Below are 22,359 nucleotides of genomic sequence, written 5' to 3'. Positions count from 1 at the left end.
AACTCTCTGGAAGCATCTGTCGGGTTAATGACAGGAGTATCCACTTTGGTAGGTCCCGTGGAATCAACAGGCCTCACCATGCTCAGCTGTAAGTTCAAAGTTCCATCCTATGACTGAGGTGCCTCAGGCTGGCTTGGCCGTCAGGACAGCTTCTCAGGCACTTGGTCCCCCTCTCCACGCTGTTTCCCTCCCCACACGGATGCCACTCCCCTCACGGAGCGCCCACAAGGAGGGAACCCAGGGAGTATCCCATGGTCCACCCTCCCCAGGCCCACACGTGCTCTGCCAGGAGCCCCAGCTGGCGGCAATGATGGCTCAGGTCCCCATTCTCGCTGCTCTCATCACCCTTGTGGGAGTGACACTGAGAGAGCACCTGTGTCATTCCAGCCCCTCTTCCGCTAAGAAACCTCTGGGTCTTCTTTGGCCCCAAGACCAAGGTCGGGGGGCGATGGTATGTTCTGAGATTGTTCTGCAAGGTTCTCAAAGGGAGGAAATCTGAGTTGGCCGTTGTAGGTGGTGAGCCGATTAGAATTGCGCGGCCGTGCTAGGTAGACGGAGCTCCAGGGAATCTGATGGAGTATCACACAGGCGGCAGGATAGTGGTCAGGGGACCAGTGACAATTCTGTGAAAAGGCTCTGGGGAGCGTGATGTGAAAAAGCAAAGGTAATTTGGGTTTATTAGTGGAAATACAAATTTTGTGTGTGTGTGTGTGTGTGTGGTACACGGGCCTCTCACTGTTGTGGCCTCTCCCATTGCGGAGCACAGGCTCTGGACGCGTAGGCTCAGCGGTCATGGCTCACGGGCCCAGCCGCTCCGCAGCATGTGGGATCTTCCCGGACTGGGGCACGAACCCGCGTCCCCTGCATCGGCAGGCGGACTCTCAACCGCTGCGCCATCAGGGAAGCCCGATACAAATGTTTTTAAATGACGGCATTGGATGGGAGTGGGCATACCGATGAAATCTAAAAGTACTTATGGAGGGAATTCCCTGGCAGTCCAGTGGTTAGGACTCAGCACTTTCACTGCAGTGGCCTGGTTCAACCCCTGGTCGGAGAACTAAGATCCCCCAAGCCACTGCGCAGCCCAAAGCAAAACAAACAAAGAAAAGTACTTATGGAGACCTGAACTAACCCAAGAATAAGACGCCACTAGGAAGGGTTACGCTTCACAGATACTAAGGAGAAATCTGAATTAACTTTCTCCTTTCCTGGAGAGAAACTCTACAAGATGGTGGAACTGTTACAGACCTTAAATTTAATTAGTGGCTGGGTAGAGGCAGGAAAGAGCTGTGCGGAATCCCCCTAGATGTGCTACCCAAATCTGCCTCTAGAGGTCTCTTCACGCCCCCATTTCTGAGCCTGAGGATGGAATTAAGTGGGAACCACCTTTCTCTACCTCCCGTGAAGGATTGTGAATCTCCAGGCCCCCTTTTCTGGCTGAGGGCTGGACGGAATGGTAGCAGCCGCTCAGGAAGTCCTCCTGCGCCTTCCAGGCTTACCTTCTGCATCCAGGATGCGCGGAGCGGCAGGGTTTTGCCGAGGGTCCGGCAGAAGCCTTTTTAGAGGAAAGAGCACCACCGACTGTACCAAGAAGCCGGGAGAACAGAGACTTCAGGTCTGAGTCTTGAGGCTGCTTCAGAAGGAGCCAGTTTTCAGCCCTGGCTCAGAATCTGGACCGGTGGTGTTTGTAGCAAGGACTCATGAATTAAGAGCCAGGCAATCTGGCAGCCAGTGGTGGTGGCGGCGAGGCTGTGGCAGTGTTTTGATTTGAGTGTGTGTGTGTGTGTGTGTGTGTGTGTGTGTGTGTGTCTTCTCTCCTGTTTACCATTTGCTTTTGGTCTTTCCTACCAAACAGCTGCAGTTCCTGAGTCCTGCCCCATAAACACTGAGGAATAAGTATGAGATCTACCAAATGAACGAACAACTTATTTCATCTGGGGGTTCCTAACTTAGAAGGGCAATCTTGCCTGCTCTTCATCCTGTCACCCTTAGAGGGGAAAAGCACTGTGGACCCATGTGCCGGACTCCGGTGCCCCCAGGGACTAGAGATCCCCACATTCCGTCTGGCTGCGAGAGATACCTAAAAATTTCCTGTCCCACTCACTCCCCTTCCCCTGGGGTCCACCTCCACAGACTATTATTAGAGCCTTAGGGCGGATTATCGCACCAGGACATTTATGGGAAATACACAGTTTATAGCCACTTAATCCTAGTGTTTCTGCCATTAAAGGGTTTCGTGTCTTGGGCTGGCCTAACCTGAAGCTGACCCCAGACATTCGTGAGTGGCCTCCCTCAAACGTGACGCAGTGAGCCTCACGCCCACCCTCCAGGGTCGGCCAGCTCCGTCCACGAACTGAGCCCTCTGATGGGCCAGGCATGGCTCTCGGCTCTGCCGGGGAGGAGATCACAGTGTGATGGAGGGTTCAGCAGTTTCCACACGGCGTGAGAAATTGGGTGGTGGTTCAGGCCGGTGGGGGGGGGAGCACTTCGGAGCACGCTGGACCCCATCTGGCTTGGGGGGGGGCCTTCTGGGGGCAGGTGCTGGGAGAGGCAGCTCAGCAGTCCTCGGCCAGAGGATGGAAGGCTTTCCCCAACCTCAGGGGGTTAGGGCTTCATTCTCTCCCTTCAGAAGGGGCATCTCGCTGCACTGGAGGGAATGAATCAGATGGAGCCAGTCTGTGGGCTGGGAGGACGACTGGGGGGAGATGAGTGTGGCCTGAACAAGGCCTGGGGGGCGGCTGGTTGTCGCGCACATTCTATGAGTCAGGCGCCCTGCTCACCGCTCTCCCATGTCGCCTCGCTTAGTCTCACAGCACCCCTGGGGGGATGGTAAGTACTCGTCTGCCATCTGATGGATGGGAAAACCAGGGCTCCAAGTACAATGACCTGCCCAGGGTCACACAGTCAGTACGTTACAAGCTGGGGCTGTACCCCGGTTTTCTGCCTACCGATTTAGACATTACTAGAGCTTGAACAAGCAGGAGGTCATAATGGATCGGGTACAGAGCACAAAGGAGAGAGAAGCACCGAGCGTGGGTTTCCAGCATGGGCAGCGGGTGCTTCTTGTGCAGGAACTGCAGTACAAGGGGGGAAGGTGACGAGTTTTGTGGATGGTACCCGGGGGACCCCAAAGCTCTGGAGCTAATGTCTCCTGGGGTTGGTGACACCAGCTGATAGCAAATCCCGGTGGGCTGTTCGGGTGCAGAAAGAGAGGAACAGGCGCCACTCTGTTCTCCCCCGTGCCATTTGGTCCCTGGCACCCTGCTGGGCAGCCCATCACTTCCTGCCCCACCCTGGCCCCCACAGCAAACACTAACTCTGAGCCCAAATTAACACACTCTTCTCCCTCCCCTTCGTCTCCTCCTGCTCTCGTGAAAGTCTCAGCCAGACTCAGTTTCTTTTCCTGTAACACTTAGGCAAACTTCAAGACCAAATAAAGACACAAAAGTGGATCCTAGGGCAAAGCTCACAAAACAAGGACCATCCTGCATGTCCCTCCATCAATGGGCCACAGTGGCCATGACTGTCCCTAGCCCAGTGGGCGCCAGTGCTCCCAAGTTTCACGTGCTGTGGTTTGCACCCTGTGGGAGTTCCAGGTAACGCGCATCCTGCCAGTTTTCGTGCCAAACTCCCGGAGTGTCCTGCCAGAGACACCATCTGGACCAAACCAAAGGTCCGGTAACCTTCCTTTCCTCTTCTCAGGTGCCTGGCAGGCTGATGACAACGTGGTCAGTCGTCGGAACACGCAGCGCCGACGCCTATCTTCTGCCAGCCTGGAGGACCCTGAGAACAGGCTCTGCGTGTGGGGTCCTTTGGCCATCTGAGAGCCCTAGCCCCTGAACCGGGGCTCTCCTCCCGCCCTCGCATCCCATCCTGGCCTCATGGCACCACTGACCTCCCGGGCCTCCTCAGCAAAACACATGGAGACTTTTTAGACCCACGTGAAAGCTGGATGCTGAGGGCACCTGCCCCTTCTCCCAGACTCATCTTCCACAACCGCGATCCTTCCTCTCTCAGAAGGGACCGGAAGCCTCTTTTCTCTTTGTGGGCTAAAGCCACTCAATGAACTGCAGCTCATGAGACCCTTTGCAGAGAATCTCTGGAATGTTTCCACTGTATCTTGACCTTCAGGTGGAGCTGTGGTCCACAGACTGGTTATTTCTCGTGCATCTTTTTTTCTCCTTAGGAGGTAGACCAAGAAGACTCAAGAGTTTGGGTGACTTCATTATAAACACCCATCTGGCATTTTCTAGTCTCTGGGACATCATAACCAATCTGAAGCCTGCGGTTTGGGGTGGCGTTGGGGGATGACTCCTGTGAGAAGGGAAAGCCATATTGCACTGTAAGTGGGGTTTCCCTCAAAATGCGATAGGAGCTCCTTTCTCAAGGACAAGAAGCAGTGGCAACCACCAGAAGGTTGGTTGGGAAAACAGTTCTTGCTTCTGGTAGCAGAGGCTGTGCCTCGTGTGTCTGTCTGCTTAGGAAGGAGGCCTTGAATCTGAGAATCCCTCTGTTAAATGATTACCTACCGGGGAGTTATTTATGATCAAGTGCACTCAGGAAGGCCTGGGGCTCCACCCTAAGGTGACACTGCAAAGGTATTTTTGACACTCTCTATGTACCAGGCACTTGTTAGGGACTGTCGTATATTATCACGTTTCATCACTACCGCCCTGGCAGGTGGCATTCTTATCCCTGCCGCCCCCGTTTCCACCCCACTTTTCTTAAATAGTTGAAGAAATAGTCTGAGAGAGGGGTGGACCGGTGGTTCTCATCTGGTGCCCAGGAACCCCAAAGGAGGTTGGGGGAAGGGCTGAGCTGGGGTCAGTGGTGGTCTGGGAGGCTCCCCACCCCACCGGTTTTCCTCCCCTGTCCGCCAGATCAGCTGAGCCGATGGGGGGAGGGGGAGGTACTGCCTTCCATAGGCTCATTAGAGATGTAGAGATATTGTTCAAGCCACATGTCCACCCCACCTCAGTCCAGTGTAGGGCATATAAATAACGGCCTGAAACAGCAAGACCGTAAGCTGTTGGGTATTCGTCTCTCAACACTAGTGTTATCAATGGATTCCTCATAGCTCTCTGATAGATGCATTGTCTGCTGGCTTTTGGAAGAGGTGGTGGTTTCGTGGAGCATGAGATTGAGAAGCAAAGTGGGATCCAACAGTTTGTGAGGCTGAGATGTGACGGAGTCCTAGGCTATGCCCACCATGATGGCCTGAATTAGTAGTTGGAATTGTTGCCCTAGAAGAGCTTTTCAGGGTCCTTCCCAAGGCCTCAAAGAGAGCCCAGTGCCGGGGGGGTCTTCTGCACCTCCTGTGTGGCTTCTCTGCCCTGCCAGGTGGGTGGTGACCCTCACTGCCTGGTGGTTGTGATTCACATCCTGCCCTGGGGGTGGGCAGAGGGAAGCCTGTGGTCCTGACAGACACTACATGAGCCAAGCCTGAATCTCAGCTTCCGCCTTGAGTTCCCGTGTCCACCCGCTCTGAAATCCTGCAGTGGACTCTGCTGTTTCAGGCCCCATTTAATGTCCTTTCTTTCCCCGAAACATTCTTACAGCCCCTTTCATATTGAAGATTCGAGCAATAACCCCACTTCCTGATTTCCTTGAAGTCTGAGCCCCAGAAACACTAGGGAAGGGGGCGCTCCCTTAGCCTGGGCTGGTGGCATACAGATCCACCTCCTCTCCCGGCAGGTAGTATTCACAGTGTGGTGTTACCTGAGATGAAGGAGATGCAGGTAAACAGACGCCACGGTGGCCAGGAACCCTAAGAGGAAGCCATTGTCTTCACCCTTTCTGGAGGGTCTGTCTTCTCCCAGGAAGAGGCTCAGAGAGATTCCTCAAGGCCTTGGTTCCATAACCAAGACATACCCGGGTGAGAAATGGCCTTTCACTCCTGTTTCTCAGACAGTTCCTGCTCTCTCCCCCATCCCCTCACCTCTTTGCCCTCATTTAGCTCTTTGGCGAACAGAAATATCCCATCCAAAAGGGCTGGGATCAGGGAACAGGGCTCAGAGCCTGGTCAGGGAACAGGGCAGCTACCCCAGTCATCGTCTGGAGATGGTCATGTTGTTAGCAGTTGACCCAGAGAGAATATGACGGGGCCTGGCTTCTCACACAAGGACACAGACTAACTGAAGGCCTGGGGCTCCTTCCTGCCACACTCAGGTCGGAGCTCACCTATGAGCTCACTTCTGAGTGGTGCGGTGATCCCAGCCTTCTCACAGAGCCCTTTTTCCTTCTCCTCCCCAGTCCCATCCCACCAGAGGTCATGCCCACGCTGGGGCATCTCCTGGGCACGGATCCACACACGTTAAGCCATCTCACCTGGGGAGAGTTTGTGTCCTGTTCACCTGACCTTGGCATGCTGGTTGCTCACTTTGCTTTAGGATCTGCACACCTAGTGTGTGTAAGTATGTGTGTACTGTTGTGCCATCTGTGTACCCCTCACTCCCTGGAGTACACTCGTGGGCACACTACAGTGGGGACGTCAAGGATGCAATATTTATGGATTGCTGCATGATTCTTAAAAATGAATAAAACTGTTCACAAGGGAAGGAGAGCTGTTAACTGCGCAGTTGGCTTATTTGTGCAAGTTTCTGTCCGACTTTCTCCAGCAGGCTTTTAATACTTTTACTCAAGACAAGCTGGACATGGAGGAGTGAGAGAGGGCAAGGGGTAGGGAAAGACATGTTTCTGGGTGGGAGTTGGTGTACCATCCCCCGGGCACAGCTCCTGCACAGAGGCCTGATATGGAGCCCTCACCCCCACCCCCTTCAACCGGAGAACTTCCAACTGCAGCTCCTCAATAATTGAAGAGCAGGAAAGCTGGTGACTGGAGGGAGGCTGGGGGAAGGGAGGAGGAAGGACCACAGTCCACCGTTAGTCCGTCACTTGAAGGTTGGTAAAATTAGTGGGGCAAATGACCCCAGTAAGAGAATTTGGCAAGTCCACGGCTTTTCTGAGTTTCACCCACCAGCTCTGCTTCCTCGGCTATCTGGAAAGGAGGGAGAGCACTTCCGAAGAAGCCTCTGGAATGTCAGCTTCTGGGAATCTTGCTGAGGCCGGGGCGGGGAGGGAGCGCTTACCGGGAAACACTGGATTACCCTAGCCACCTTGGGGTGTCTGCGACCGGGGCTGCGGTTTCTGCGGACCTGAGCGGCAGGTGGCATCGGAGAGTCAGACCTGCTTGCGGGCACCAAGACGACACTCGGTCGGGAGACAGGGACAGGCCGCAGAAACGTGAGATTGCCACTCGCAGCCCAGAGGAGAGGAAAGGAAACCCCCAAGCATGCACCCAGCCTTGGCCCCCGCGCCACAGGCTGCGTCCCAGGAGCCGTCGACACCTCTGAGCAGCCCAGATGGGAAGTGGGTGGGGCGGAGCACGGTTCCCGCGACCTCTGCGGGAGCCCCGAGCCGCGCGCCTCTCCGAGCTCTGCGCGGGGCCCTCGGGCGGGAATGCGCGGAGCCGGGACGCGGTGGCGGGTAGGGAGCTGGGTGGCGCGGGAGAGGGCGGCCAGGAGGGAGTTCGAAAAGAGTTACCGCCTGAGAGAGTGGTAAGAGCCCGCGGTCTCCTTGGAGACACCCTGACCAATGGCAGAAGCGGAAGCTGTTTATATGGGCGGGGCGTCGCCATGGCAGCAGGAGAAGCCTTCCGAGCGGCTACTTAATGCCGGTCCCCGGGCCGCTGGCGTTCAGACAGGCGCCGTCGGGCGTTGGGGGCGACGAGGATTACTGGCTGGGCCCTCGAGCTGGGGTCAGAGAGCCGCGGTGGGGGTGGGCGGTAGGAGGAATTTCTTCGAGAACCTTCCTTTGGCCCGGGCTGCGCTCTGAGCCAGGTAAGGGACGGGGAGGGCTGCAGGCCGTGGGAAGGGAGGGCGTCGGTACCAGCCCGCTCTCCCATCCGTCCCCGACGGAAGTGGTGGGCCCGGGGACTGACATCAGAGGAGTTTGGGGGACACTCACTTCCCGCCCCCTTATAACTCTCTGTTTTGTTTCCTTCCTTCCCCTTGATCCCCATCCTATTATCCCTTTTCAAAGAACAGACGACCTCCCCCGCCCCCCGCCCCGTCGTACTGCCCTCCTGGACTCTCTCGCCCCATTTCCATTTGTTGTGGAGGGAGAGAGGGGGGTTAATTTCCCGCTTTGAGGGAGAAGGGGGTGGCCTCGCCTGCCCCTACACTATTCCCTCGTTTGGCTAATTAAGTCGCCTCTAAAAGATCAAAGAGGAAAAGAGCGAGGCGAACCCCCGTGTGGGTCGGACCCCCGGGCACAGCTTCTGTTTCCCAGACCTCGGCAGTAAAAGATCCTCCCCAGCTGCAGGAACGATTTTAGTAAGAGCCTCCCCCCCTCGCACACACTCTCCCCTCGGGAGTGGGGAAAGAGGGCTCAGTTCCCGCTACGGTCCCCGCAGGCACCACATTCAGCTCGGAGGAGGCTACCCCCGCATCGCGGGATGGAAGCACGCTTCCGGGAGCCTGTGTAACTGAAGCCGCGGGAGTCAGCGGGCTGGAGAGCTCGGCGGCCACCCTCGGCTCGGCTCGTGGATGTTGACCGCCCCCTCGGAGAGTCCCCGCAGATATGGCGGAGAGCTGGCTACGCGTCTCGGGAGCAGGGGCATCGGAGGAGGCCGGGCCGGAAGGCGGCCTGGAGGAGTCCGACGCCCTGGATGACAGCCTGACCAGCCTGCAGTGGCTGCAGGAATTCTCTATTCTCAACGCCAAGGCCCCCGCCCTGCCTTCGGGGGGCACCGACCCCCACGGCTACCACCAGGTGCCAGGCTCGGCCGCGCCGGGGTCTCCCCTGGCGGCCGACCCCGCCTGCCTGGGGCAGCCGCACACGCCCGGCAAGCCCACGTCGTCGTGCACGTCGCGGAGCGCCCCCTCGGGGCTGCAGGCCCCGCCTCCCGACGACGTGGACTACGCCACCAACCCGAACGTGAAGCCGCCCTACTCGTATGCCACGCTCATCTGCATGGCCATGCAGGCCAGCAAGGCCACCAAGATCACCCTGTCGGCCATCTACAAGTGGATCACGGACAACTTCTGCTACTTCCGCCACGCTGACCCCACCTGGCAGGTAGGGGAGGCCCTCCCTCCCTCCCCATGCCCGCGCGGACTGGTCTCACGTCCCAGATCCGCAGGCCAAGTAGGCGCGGTACGGCCAGGGCCCCGAGAGAAGGAAGGCCGTCGAGGAAGGACCTCAAGGGAGCCCAGTGCTTGGACTGCTGCCCCTTTGACTTCAGAGAGGGAGGAGGGAGGATGTTCAGAGGGCTTTAGGGGTGCCGACATAGAGGTTCAAGTGGAAAGAACTCGTCACTCATCCAGCAGGCTCAGCCCAAAGACCAGGGCTGAACTATGCGTGGACACAGCCCCCCAGGGTAGGTTGATGGACTGAGGGACACATTTTTGTCTCAAGTCCTAGAATTCCTAGACACTACCCTACTCAAGGTCAGTTTGTCAGGGCCTGACTGGAAGCAGAGCATCGTTCCCGCCAGGCTCTGCATCCTGCCTGCTTTCAGTTGGCTGGAGGGGGTCTGGGAGGGGAGAGGGGCGTGCTGTGGGGTGTGAAGGCCAGCTGTGTCCCAGTGGAAGGGCTACGGGGCCTTCCTAAAGCTGCTGTGCCGGCCCCCCCCAACCCCTCCCTAGTTTCCTGCCTTCATGCCTCCCCCTCTTCTCATCAACCTCCCTGGGGGGACAATTACCTCAGCCGGGTGCTTTCCACAGGGGCTCCTGCCTCCCACACTGGCTTCATGTTCCAAGTCTCCGGAACCTGGCACAGAGCAGCCAGGGGGCCCAGGCCACCGAGTAAACATCCCAGTCTTGCCAGGGGGCACTACTCACCTGCCGGCCCCACTGACCAGGCCCCAGACCCCTGTGCCCCAGCGTGGTTTGGGCTGTGCACCCAGGCGTGAACAAGGCAGGATGGTGATTCAAGGCTGGGCACACACTGCCCTGAGCATCTTCGACCATCAGAATCGGGGCTACTTGGGGACAGAGACCCTGAGGATGTACAGATCCTTCCTGCGGCACAGGGTCACAGTTCCTGTGGTCACAGCTATTCCACGTTTGCTTGGGCCCTGACCCTGGGGCAGGTACCATTTGTAACCTTGGTGAGAAAGCAGAGACCCTCCACCACCCCCCACCCTACCCCAAGCCTGAGAGGCCCCAGGAATGAGCGCTATGCTCTTGGCTGGGTAATAATCAACTGAGGCCTCAGAGCCTGGGGTGGGAGGAGGGGGACATGGCGGGTGAGGGCCCAGGCCAGCAGCCGGCTCTACAAACAAGGAAAGTCATCAGATCCTCCCACACTTCATCCCCCCCCCACCCACACACACCCTCACACCCACTCACTCATTTCACAAACAGAGAAGGCCAGCCAGGCCCAGGCAGAGTGAGATGGCCGTCCAGGCCCTGGGGGAGCCAAGGCCTTTGGCCAGAGGCCGCAAGCGGCGGGGTGAGGGAGGGAGGGCAGGACAGGGTGGCACTGAGAGCCACCCTGCGGCTCAGGGCTCGGATGACTGAGCAGGCAGATATCCTGGCAACAGGGAACAAAAGCCCCCGACAGCACTCCCAGCTCCTGGTGCCCCGTGGCTGGTGTCCCAGAGCCTCCCGGTCGGAGCAGCGCCTCTGTCTCCCCTGCCCCCATTGGAGAGAAGGCGGTGGCGGGACTGGCAGTGGCGCTAGGAACCCCCCCATCATTGACCCCACCTACTCACCCAGCTGTCTTCCTTCTCTCCTATCTCCCTGTGTCCAGAACTCCATCCGCCACAACCTGTCCCTGAACAAGTGCTTCATCAAGGTGCCTCGGGAGAAGGACGAGCCAGGCAAGGGGGGCTTCTGGCGCATCGACCCCCAGTACGCCGAGCGGCTGCTGAGTGGGGCCTTCAAGAAGCGGCGGCTGCCCCCAGTCCAAATCCACCCAGCCTTTGCCCGCCAGGCCGCGCCCGAGCCCAGCGCCGCCCTGTGGGCCGGGCCACTGACCGTGAACACCGAGGCCCAGCAGCTGCTGCGCGAGTTCGAGGAGGCCACTGGGGAGGCGGGCTGGGGTGCGGGCGAGGGCAGGCTGGGGCATAAGCGTAAGCAGCCGCTGCCCAAGCGGGTGGCCAAGGTCCCGCGGCCCTCCAGCACCCTGCTGCTGACCCAGGAGGAGCAGGGCGAGCTGGAACCCCTCAAGGGCAACTTTGACTGGGAGGCCATCTTCGACGCCGGCACGCTGGGCGGGGAGCTGGGCACGCTGGAGGCCTTGGAGCTGAGCCCGCCGCTGAGCCCCGCCTTGCACGGCGACGTGGACCTCACCGTCCACGGCCACCACATCGACTGCCCTGTTACCTGGGGGCCTCCGGTGGAGCAGCCTACCAACAGCCTGGACTTCGACGAGACCTTCCTGGCCACATCCTTCCTGCAGCACCCCTGGGACGAGAGCGGCAGTAGCTGCCTGCCCCCCGAGCCCCTCTTTGAGGCCGGGGATGCCACCCTGGCCTCTGACCTGCATGACTGGGCCAGCATGGGCGCCTTCTTGTAAGAAGCCAGGCCCTGCCCCACCTCCAGACAGCGCCCAAGTCTGGGCCCAGACTGCCCCCCCCCCCACCAGTGCAGGCCCATGGACACCCTACCGCCCAGGCAGGGGCTGGGCCCGGTCACCCCGTGAGGCCACACGGCCCCCAGCCCAGGCCATCCTCAGATTCTAGTCCAGCAGGCTGAGAATTGGGGCCCAGAACCAAAATTGCTGCCTCCGCTGCCCAGTCCCCCATACACACAGTGTTTCATTGATCCACTTCTTCCCTGCCCCAAGGACACGCTAAGGGCCCTGCGCTATGAGAGCTGCGGCTTGGAGGGGCCCTGGCCAAGCTGGAAGCATCAGTACAGGTCCCGCCCCAGAGCATCTTAGCTTCGAAGCTTCTCTCTCTCCCCCTCTCCTCCCCAGGTCTCTATCCAGAGAAAGTTCCCAGGTACAACAAATGCTGATTAGGTGACTGCAAATTAACGCCCTAGAGGCCTCTCCCGGCAGAGCTTCCCTGGGGCTGGGGCCCGCAGTCTGTGAGGCGCAGCTCCGGGGAGTGGGGAAGAGTGAGGAGACAGAAATGAGGCCGGGGTGCTGGGTGGAGCCAGGAGATTTTCTAAGGCCTCTGGGGTCTTCTGGCTTCATCCCTAGAGGTGGGGCAGAGGGTATATATACCTAATCTTTGAGCCCAACGTGAGGCTGAGAGCAGCGGGGAGTTGGGGTTCTGGGGGTTAGGGGCTGGGTCAGCCAAGCTGCAGAGGGAAAGGGGACAGACAGACTAATGTAGTGAGTGTAGCTATAGCTGAGGCTTAACTGGGAGGGACGCAGTGCTTGCTAGAACTACTGGGACCAGGAAGCGGGGATGGCCCTGTGCCCTTGCTTGCACTCCTGTGGGGGAGTATCTCGCTCCACCCTAAGCCCCCTGGGCTGCATTCCACATCCACCGTCCTGCCCCATTGGGCAATTTAACCTTTTTCATGGAAAGTTATTTACAATAAAAAAATTTTTAAAAATAAAGTTTTAAAAAATCTCAAAATGAACCTGCTTGCAACTTTCTCTGGGGAAAAGCATGGGCCAGTTTTGGAGAGGCCAAGGCCCAAGGGGGAATGGCTGGGAGGAAGATGGGAGGCACCAAAGGCCTGCAGAGTGCCCCCTGGTGCACTCCCCATGATCTCTGGGTCCCCAGAGAGAAAGGGGCTGAGAGGCAGTCCTCGAGGGTCCCCTGCAGCCAGGGCCTCGGCACCTCTATCTGTGCAATGGGGAGACTGTACCCACAGCCCCCAGGAGCAGGCGGCAAAGGAGGCACAGCCCCCTCCCTGGCCCTGGGGACTCACAAAGGCCGAGCTTGCCCAGGCCTCGGCTCACGTCCCCCACCTCGCCCACCTCGAGGGCCAGCCCAGGCTCGCCTGCAGTCCTCGCCTGGGCCCGTGTCCAGCTCCTCCCTCCCTTGGTCCCTTCCTGAAGGGACAGGGTGTGAGGTCAGAGGGCCCCAGCCCCTGGGGCCCCACTTGCCACCCTGGGGTTCATTCACCCCGCCCAGCACCTTCCCTCCAATGCAGGTTGGGGCTGAGGGAGGCCATCAGGGAAGACAGAAGACGGGGTGCCTAGACCCTACAGCTCCAGCCTGTGAGGAACCAACGTACCAGAGTTCTGATGGGGAAACTGAGGCACAGCAAATATGTGACACTCAGCAGGCATCTTTCAACCCCCTCACCCCAGCTTTGCCTGGAACCCATCTCTCCCCCGAGCCCACACCTGGCCCTGCCAGCATGCCCTTGTGGTGCACAGCCTCTTCCCCCAGCATTCACGCGCGCGCGCACACACACACACACACACACACACACACACACACACACACAGGCACTGTCCTACACAATCCTGCCCAGCCTCCACGGGCCCCTTTCTCCTGAAGCCCCTTTCTTTCCTTGCACTGGAGGCTGGCTCCAGGCCAACCTGGCATTCCCCCGCCAACTTGCTGCTTTCACTTGCTAATTATTCCAAATATTTCAGAAGGGTGCACACACTGCAGGGCCAGCCGGGTTGGGGCCTTACCGAGCTCAGGAGGCAGCCCATCCCCTTCCGACCGCTCGCTGAGGAGGCTGCCCCAGCCTCCCTCTGAGACTCCCTTCACGCCCTAAGCAACGGCTCCCTCCCTCTCCCCACCACCCACCGGCACTGGGGGAACATGGGGGCTCCAGCCTCTCCACTGGTCCCCAGGATCAGCCTTCAGCCCCCCGCCAAAAGGGGTCTACCCTGGATTGACAGGTGGGGCCTGTCACTGTCCCCCCTCCTCACCCTCTGCCTGGGCCCATGCTGGGGAGGAGGGGCAAGGTCAGGGACTGGCAGAACTGCCTGCCAGCTAAGGAAAGGCTGAAGAAGCTTCTGGCTGCCAGGAAGAAGCACCAGGAGCTCCTGAAAATCCCCATGCCTGGGACTAGCGTCTCTGGGGGTGGGACCCAGACGCTGGCACTTTTAAGGGTCCGTGGATGCTGCCAACGAGCAGCCAGAGCTACGAGGGGGCTCCGAAGGGGCCGGAGCACAGGGCTTCACACACCCCTTCAGCAGGCAGCGTTTGGGGGCTGGCGGTTGAGGGGGCGGGAAGCGTGAGTGGATCCTGTCCCTCCTACTCACCCCTGCCCTGGCCCTTGGCCGGGTGGCTTTTTTAAAAAGACGTTCAGTGACTCCGTATTTATTTATAGATTCAATGTAATCCCAGTCAGTATATATTTTGCACCATTAACAGTAAGTTGCAGACAGGATGCCCCATTAGCACTAGATAGTTTAGCGTGTATTTCCTTAGAACAAGGACACGCCTCCATAATCCTAGTACCACCAACCATCACAATCAGGAAATTAACATTGACCCGGCAATCCCATCTAACCACAGACCCCGTTCACATCGTGCAGATCACCCCAGTAATGCTCCTCTCCATTCCAACACCCCAGTCCAGGGCCCCGTGTTGCACTGAGCTGTCCTTTCTCTTTGGCGCTGTGTGGCTTTGAGCCCACGTCTCAGTTTCACATTTCCTTCGATCTCCGCTTCTGAGGTGAGAAGCCCTTCAGCCACTTCACCCTCAGGTGTGGTACAGTCCCTTCCCAGAGCAAGAAGCCACCTTTCTGTCTCTTAACTTTCCACCTCTTTCCTCCCCTCCCTCCCCCATGTATCCCCAGCCAGGAAAGGGATGCGGGGGAAAGGGCAGGAACTCAGACTTTGGGGACCCTCCCCGTCTGCCCAGAGTACATCCTGTTCCACGGGACAGGCCACCCCCAGCTCCGGTGACTGGGAGGCCCCGGGATGGGATTTCATGCTGGCCTGGAGCAAATGCACCAGGCCTCCTGAAGAGCTGAGCTGAGGGCAGGAAACACTCTTCTGCCCGCCTCTGCCCCCCGCAACATACTGGGGACCCAGACTTGCAGAAGGAGGCAGGTGAGCTGGAGGGCAGGAAAGAAGGTCTGTGAGGGCGGGTGGGAGGAGACGGTCAGGAGTCAGGCGAGCTTCCATCCCGGGCTGAGGCCCAAAGGTAAACAGGTGTATTTGGACTCCCGGCAGGGGGGAGTGGGCTGGCCCTGCGGGGCAGGCCTGGGCCTGTCAGGGGTGGGGCTGTGGAGAGGGGCTGCATTAACAATGGGGTGGGAGAGTGGCCCCAGGTCCCGCTGACATTCTTGTGTGATGAAGAGGAAAACACAGGTGACAAGGGAGGGGAGGCACTGGGACAAGGGAGGGCGCTTTTTGAGGCCACCCAGGCTGGGCCTGCGCTGGCCAGTGTGAGCCAGGGAGGTGCATGGAAGCCCTGGGGGGTCACCTTCCTCCTGGGGCACGTGTGTCCAGCCCACTCTGAGGCTCCCAGGTGGGACAGGTCAGAGGCTCCGTGACTGGAATGCTCGGGCCTGAGCTTTCTCTGTGAGTGCAGGAGCCGGAGGGAGCAGCTGAAGGGTCGGGTCCCCCAGAAGCCAACCAGGCTGAGTGGCAGGACAGGGGAGGCGGGGTACACATTAACCAAGGCGGGAGATGGGGCCGCAGGTCTCGCTGCTGCCCCCCGCTCCAGCTCCCAGCAGAGCCCTGTCACCCAGATGCTGATCTGGGGGCAGGACAGCAGCCTGGGTCCGAGCCCCAGACTCCTTTCTCCTTGAAGGAAGCAGCTCGCTGAGCTCCCAGGAAAGCAAGAGTTCCAGGAACTGGGGAGCACAGGCTGCTTGCATACATCCCACCCTACCCACGGCCCCCAAGACCCTTTGAAGCCACAGTGGATTGCCGGCAGCCCTCCCAGGGCTGCTATTCGCCCAGGGAATTAAGCTGAGGCTGAGGGGCTGCCAACTGTTCTCTCCCCTTCACCCAGCCACCCCGCTTCTGTCAGTGGCTCTGCCCCCTTGCCCAGACCGCCCTGCGCCCCGCCTCCTGCCTCAATCTGCATACCAAGCCCTATCCCCGGCCCGGGTGCTTCCTGATGCCCCAGGGGTGCAGAGCATTCAGCCAGGGGGGCCTCTGAGGAAACCCCATACTGCCCTGTTCTGGAAACAATTAAGAGGCCCCCCTTGCTGACTCTGTGGGCTTGGGTGAGGTAATAGAAGAGGGAGTAGGGCCCTGAGTACCGCCTGCAGCTTGAGTGGGACAAGTGGCTGGTGCGAGCCAGGGGAGGGGGGAGGGAGAGGGGATACGGGACACGAGGGAAGGGCTGGAGGGCAGTGGGAGAGGCCTGGCCTGTCTCACTCTCATCTGCTCCTCTGGTCCCCAACTCTCCTGGAGCCTAGGCCCTGGGAATAAGGATCACAGAGGCCCGAGATGCAGGGTTGGTGTGGTGAAACCAACGTTCAACCCCTTCACACACATATCTTTTATTACCCCACCCAAGTCCACAGGGTCAGCAAATGGCCTTTGACATGTTTGCACCCGACAACAAGGTCACCAGGTCGGAGCTGTGCCCAGCTCAGCTGTCCCTGCTGGGCCCGCCCCACCGTGCACCACGACAGGCCCTGGGGCCACTGAGCTCGACAGCTGTGGAGCCCAGCTACTCAGGGTCCAAGCTGGGACTGGGAGCTCTGCGACGGGCACCCCTGCTGCCTGCTGTTTGGCTAAAGATGAAGCCCGGCCTGATGGAGATGGCCCGAGAGGCTGGGCCCAGAGCTGGCACTGTGCCACAAGGCCGGGCGGGCTTGGGCCCACAGTTCAAGGCCAGTTTTGGAGAGAAGGGTGGGGTGTCCAGGTGTGGCGGGCGGACCTCACAGGGGGCTGGGGCTCAACCCCCAGCCACATTCCCCGGCTCTATTTCATGTGTGGGTTCTATTGCGAGGGGGATTAAGGGTCTCCCAGGCAAAGAGGAAGAGAAACAGCAACTAGGCCCAACGACCTCCATGCAGGGAGAAGTGGGTCACGAAGAGAGGGCAATCCCCACCCTGGCCCCCCACCCAAACGCTCAGCTCAAAGGCCCTGCCACCCTTGGGCCCAGGAAGCTTTTATCTGAAGGACAAGTCGCCTCCCAGACCCCTCCACGAAGATGACCCGTGGTGACCTCCAAAGGGACTTGGGAAGAGACAGGTATAAGTGACAACCAAAGACGTGGCTACAAAATGAAAATGAATCCCACCTAGAGAAATGGAGGGCAGCGTGAAGCAGTGGAGAGACAGACATTTGTTGAATTCACAGGCCACGACTAATCCTATGAATCAGTAAGCGAAGTGGAACCATTTGGGGGAGGGGGGAGATGACAATGGCGTTAGTCCTGTCCTGTGGGGGTCACCCCAGGTTATGCAGTGGAATCTGCTGGTGAACAAATACGATGCTCAAAACCGGAAGGAGATAGAGCCAGGACTAGGACACAGTCCCAAGGGACCTGGTGAAGGTAAAGGCTGCAGCCCAGGTGCACAGACTCTTCCAGAAGGGAGACCAGAGAGGAGAGCAGAGAGTAAGGAGCCTGGAGAAGGGCCACCATTAGGGCAGGAGGGAGCCCCCTCCCCCACCCCCTCCCCCCCTCCTTGCCCCCTACACACACCTACATGGACGCACCTGTTCCTGGCTGGCCCCGCCCCACGGAGCCTGCAGTGAGAGTCAACAGGCCAGAGTGGGCTCCGGAAGGAAGGAAGCCAGCCAGCATTCGCCCAGGGAAGGCCTGTGGCCTCCCACAGGGCATTTCATTAGCAGGACAGGGGTAGAACCCAGAGTCTGAGGGCAGGCTGCCAACTCCGAGCTCAGATCAGGGTGAAAGGAAGGAGAGGGCGGGCAGTGGTGAAGACAGGACCAAGGGAAGCTGTTTTAAGATGGGGTGACCTGCGTGTGCTTGAAGGAAGGAAGGGGCTAGCCTGGGGAGAGGGTGAATTGCAGATGCTGGGGAGACGGGATGCTGGGAGAGCAAGGACGGACCCTTCTGGTGGCAGCACAAGGCAAAGGGTCTCAGAGGAGGTAGGAAGGGAGAGCTCTGCCCCAGCTCAGGGCAGCGGTCACTCTGCAGTGCCTCTTGCTTGCAGAGCGAAGAAGAAGGTGGCAGGGCGGGGGTGGGGTGAGGAGTAGAGGGGGCGGGGGCTGTGCCGGGATGCACAAGAGGATTGTGGGGACCTCTGGTTCCCCCTCCAGCTAGAGTGCAGCGCAATGGGAGTAAGGAGGGAGGAGAGATCTGGAGGGACATGGGAGGGCACTCAGGAGCTGGGGACAAGAAAAGGAGGAACGGGAACAAGGGGAGGCCAGCCTCGGCCCTTGAGACTCTGCAACGGGCCAGGCCCGCCGGCACGTCTGCCTCCAGCTGGCAGGACTCAGGGGGATTCCCAGCTGCGGGGAGGAAGGCCAGGGTCCCAGGTGCTGGAAACCCTGGTCAGTCATCACCTGGTTGCTTGGTCAATGTTTCCTTTCACCTGTGGACCTGAGTCTGCGTGGACACAAAGATGGGTGAGATCTGTTCTTAGAGAGATTTCCCAACCCACTGAGCTGGGTGGCGGCGTGGTCTTGCCAGGACAACTCTCCAATTTCACTCCCACGATCATGCAGAGGGGTTTTCTCAGGGCTCGGAGGCCACAACAAGAGATGACTGGGGACTGGTGGCCGGCAATGCCATCATCCCCTGAGTGGGGAATGCAGCATGAAAGAGAAGGGAAGGGGGGAGTTAGGCTGGGGGTACAGAGAGTTTGAAGCACACGTGGCACAGTTGAGGGGTGGCTGAGAGGCTTCTGGGTAATGAAGGATGGTTCTAGGAGACTCAGCTTGGAAAAGGAACCACACTGTGTGAGCAGAGCCCAGTCAGCCCCTCCTGGCCCCTCCACTCTGCAAGCAACAACCACTAATTCGATTTCTATCGCCATAGGTCAGTTTTTCCTGTTCTAGAATTTCATATAAATGGCATCATACACTTTTACTCTGTGTTTGGCTTCTTTCACTGAACACATTATTTTTGAAATTTAACTACGTTGTCACATGCACCAGTAGTTTGTTCCTTTTCACAGCTGAGTAGTATTCCATCGGATGACTATAGCAATTTGTTTATCCGTTCTCCACTAGATGGATACCTGGGCTGCTTCCAGTTTGGGGCTATTGTAAATGAAGGTGCTATGAACATTCTTGTACAATGTTTTTTGTGGGGTTTTTTTGTTGTTGTTTTGGTTTTTTTGCTGTACCACACAGCATGCAGGATCTTAGTTCCCCGACCAGTGATCGAACTTGGGCCCCCTGCAGTGGAAGTGTGGAGTCTTAACCACTGGACCGCCAGAGAAGTCTCAGGGGTTTTTTGTAGTAGGGCTTTAAAAAAAAAGCCTTTTGATTTGAATGGCGCTTGGGAAGAGAAGACGTAAACATGTGTGGCCCAGCTGCCATGCTTCACTGGACCATGCTGAGTTGATTCTTAAAAGGGTCAGCAGGGGTATCTAGCGAGATGCAGAGAGGACAAGAGTTACAGGCGGAAGGAGAGGAGGTGGGAAAGGGCATGCAGGTGGACACCCGGCTGGCTGGCTCAGTGCAGGGGAGGGTTCGTGGGACTCTTCTCAAGTACACTTCTGGCCATGTCACTCATCTGTTGAGAACCCTACAATGACTTCCCTCGCCTACAGAAGACTCCAAACACCATCAAGATCCTCCCCTGCTCGCCACTCATCTTCCCACCTACCCCTCCCTCTGTGATCAGTCATACTGATGTATCGCCCAGAATCACTGTTTCCTCCCTCTGTCTCCTACCCCTGCCCTCTGCCCTGCGCGAACACCCTCCCACTCTCCCCCTTCACCTACGTAACTTTTCAGGACCTAGTTTCAGGGTCCCATCATGAGTCCCCAGCTGTGGTCCCCCAGCTGGAAGGACCCTAATATCCTGGTAGAACTCACACCAACCCTTTCCGCACTTCTGCTTGAGAAGGCAGTTGGTCACACATATTGGGGTCCCCAGACTGGTACCCGAATTGAGGACAGCACCAGCGGGGACATATCCTCACGGAAGGGTGGGGCAGGCTGGAGCAGTGTCCCCAGCCAATGGCTCTGCCTCCAGCTGGACAGAGCTCTGGAAAGCCCACCCACCACGGTCCGCTCTTGACCCTGAACCCTTTTATTTGGTGGATCTAGAACTCAGTTTGGGGGATGACCTCCATCACAACCCCTTTTCCTTCTTCACCCCAGCAGTCTGTTGCATGACTCAAGGTCAGAGGACAAGTTCTGGGGGTTCTGTCCTCCTCCTGCCCGGCGCTCATGCCTTTCCTCTGCTGCCAGCACAGACTGCCCAACCTGGGGCTCCTGGCTGCTGTCTGGAATTCAAGTTTGTTGGGGAAAGTCTTGGGCTGAGCCCTGAGCTCCAGGAGCCCACCACATCAGCTGGCTGGGCCTCTGGCAGACCCCAGGATCTTCAAGCCCAGACTCCGGGGGATGAAGGGGCAACGCTGGTCTGTTTGTTCCCTCTGCGGGAGCGAGGGGGTAGCTGGAATGGTCCTCAGTCATAGAAGCATAGACCTTAATCTGCAGGAAGTATTAGGAGCCTTCTGGTGTCTGCAGAAGAGGAAACTAAGAGAGAGGACCCAGCTCTGAGGATGTCAGCACAGATGAGGTTGGCTTCTCCTGGGCACTACTGGCTGGGGGACCCATCTGGACATCTGCCACCTCTCCACCCACTGCCGCCCTCCAGTGCCCTTTATTTCACCATGTTGGCAGCATGGGCCTCTCCTGCTGGATTGGGAGCTCCAGGAAGGCAGAGGCAGTGCCTGGTTCTCCATGGCACCTGCCAGGAGTTGGGAGTGGCACATGGTGTGTGCTCAACAGAGCATGACGGAACGGATGGAGGGGGTGGGAGGGCACGCCCCATTTCTCACAGTGACTTAGATCCAGAAGCCAGCACTCTGACCTGGGCAGACAGTGGAGAGCCAGAGGAAAGGCAGCTCGGCCTGTCTTCCCTGCCCTCAGGGACCCCAGGCCTTGACTCCCAGCTCACCCCTCTTCCTTGGCCTTATTAAAAAGCCCTTGCTGAAGAGGTGATTGTGTGTGGTGCCCTGCCGGTGGCGTACACTGAGAACCGCATTTGCCTGTCACTGGTCTCTGTGCTCATTCACTCATTCAACAAATCTCAGACAGATGGGAAGACCCTTCCATTGGGTGTGGAGGGCAAGCACACAACAGAAGACCAAACGCACAGAGCAAGTGGGTCCCAAGAGTGCACCAGGGGACTTCCCTGGCGGTCCAGTGGTTAGGACTCTGCACTTCTACTGCCGGGAGCCCGGGTTTGATCCCTCGTCAGGGAACTAGATGCCATGTGCTACAACTAAAAGTTCACATGCTGCAACTCAGGATCCCACAACTAAGACCCAGCACAGCCAAATAAGTTAAAAAAAAAAAAAAAAAGAACTAGGGATGTAATGTACAACATGATGACTCTAGTTAACACTGCTATGTGATAGCCAGGAAAGTTGTCAACAGAGTAGATCCTGAGTTCTCACTGCAAGGAGAATTTTTTTTTTCTTTTCTTTTGATCCTATTTGAGATGATGGATGATAACTAAACCTACTGTGGTAATCATTTCGCAATACAGTTGACCCTTGAGCAGCAGGGGTTAGAGGAACTGACCCTGGGGCAGTGGAAAATTCACACAGAACTTTACAGTTGGCCCTCCCTATCCACAGTACTATTGTGTACTACCGTAGTATGTACTCATTGAAAACAATCCAGGTATAAGTGGACCCCCAAAGTTCAAACCCATGTTGTTCAAGGATCAACTGTATGTGTTAATCAAACCATCATGCTGTACACCCTTTGTTTTTTGGGGTGTTTTTGGCTGCACCGGAGGGCATGTGGGATCTTAGCTCCACCACCAGGGATCGAACCACACCCCCTGCATTGGAAGTGCATAGTCTTAACCACTGGACCACCAGGGAAGTCCCAACACCTTATACAGTGACGTATGTTAATTATTTCTCAATAAAACTGGAGAAAATAAATTAATTTTAAAAAGCCAGCAGAAGGGGTCCAGTGTACCCTGCGCAGGCTGCAAGCCCCTTAAGACACGCTGCCCTCTCTTTCTCCCCCTGCCTACAGTAGCCCCTGGGGTTAATGAAAAAAACGATTGAACCTGCCCCTCCCCACAAAGATTCACCTGCCTGGCAGGAGGGCCTATGTAAGGGAGCTTTTAGGCCCCTGCCGGCAGGCAGAGGGAGGATGCGGGTGGGTCCATCCCTGAGGCTGGGGTCTCCACTCCCCCAAGCCCAAGGCCAGGCGGGTCAGGGCGCTCTAGGCGCAGAAAAAGCGCTGAGTCACGTTCCGGGCACGCGACACCCAGAGAGAGGGGCCTTCCGGGAACGGGGCTGCGGGGACGCGAGTGCGCCCGGGGCTGCAGGGTGCGGGGGCGCGCAGGCCGCCCGCGTGTGCGGGGCTGCGGGAGCGCGCCCGGACCGGCGGGGGCGCGCGGGCCGCCC

General features: G+C 58.2%; 2 protein-coding genes across 3 annotated transcripts in view; both read left to right on the top strand.

Moving 5' to 3' along the window:
- The window catches only part of RNF157 (ring finger protein 157), a 79,915-nt gene extending 73,353 nt beyond the window's left edge, over window positions 1-6,562 (top strand). For both annotated transcript variants that reach the window (XM_059996672.1, XM_059996671.1), the window contains one exon: window positions 3,703-6,562. In XM_059996672.1, coding sequence (XP_059852655.1) covers window positions 3,703-3,824 — 122 coding nt within the window. In that variant the 3' untranslated portion in view covers window positions 3,825-6,562. The remainder of the gene's footprint in view (window positions 1-3,702) is intronic.
- Window positions 6,563-7,726: 1,164 nt separating this feature from the next.
- On the top strand, window positions 7,727-11,713 carry FOXJ1 (forkhead box J1). Its single transcript, XM_059996966.1, has 3 exons — window positions 7,727-7,838; window positions 8,414-9,078; window positions 10,756-11,713. Exons 2-3 carry the CDS (start codon window positions 8,581-8,583, stop codon window positions 11,521-11,523), a joined length of 1,266 nt encoding a protein of 421 aa, XP_059852949.1. The 5' UTR covers window positions 7,727-7,838; window positions 8,414-8,580; the 3' UTR covers window positions 11,524-11,713.
- The last annotated feature ends 10,646 nt before the right edge of the window (window positions 11,714-22,359 follow it).

Source organism: Delphinus delphis, chromosome 19, assembly GCF_949987515.2.
Source record: "Delphinus delphis chromosome 19, mDelDel1.2, whole genome shotgun sequence".
Classification (NCBI taxonomy): domain Eukaryota; kingdom Metazoa; phylum Chordata; class Mammalia; order Artiodactyla; family Delphinidae; genus Delphinus; species Delphinus delphis.
This window is presented reverse-complemented; position numbering and strand designations above follow the sequence as displayed.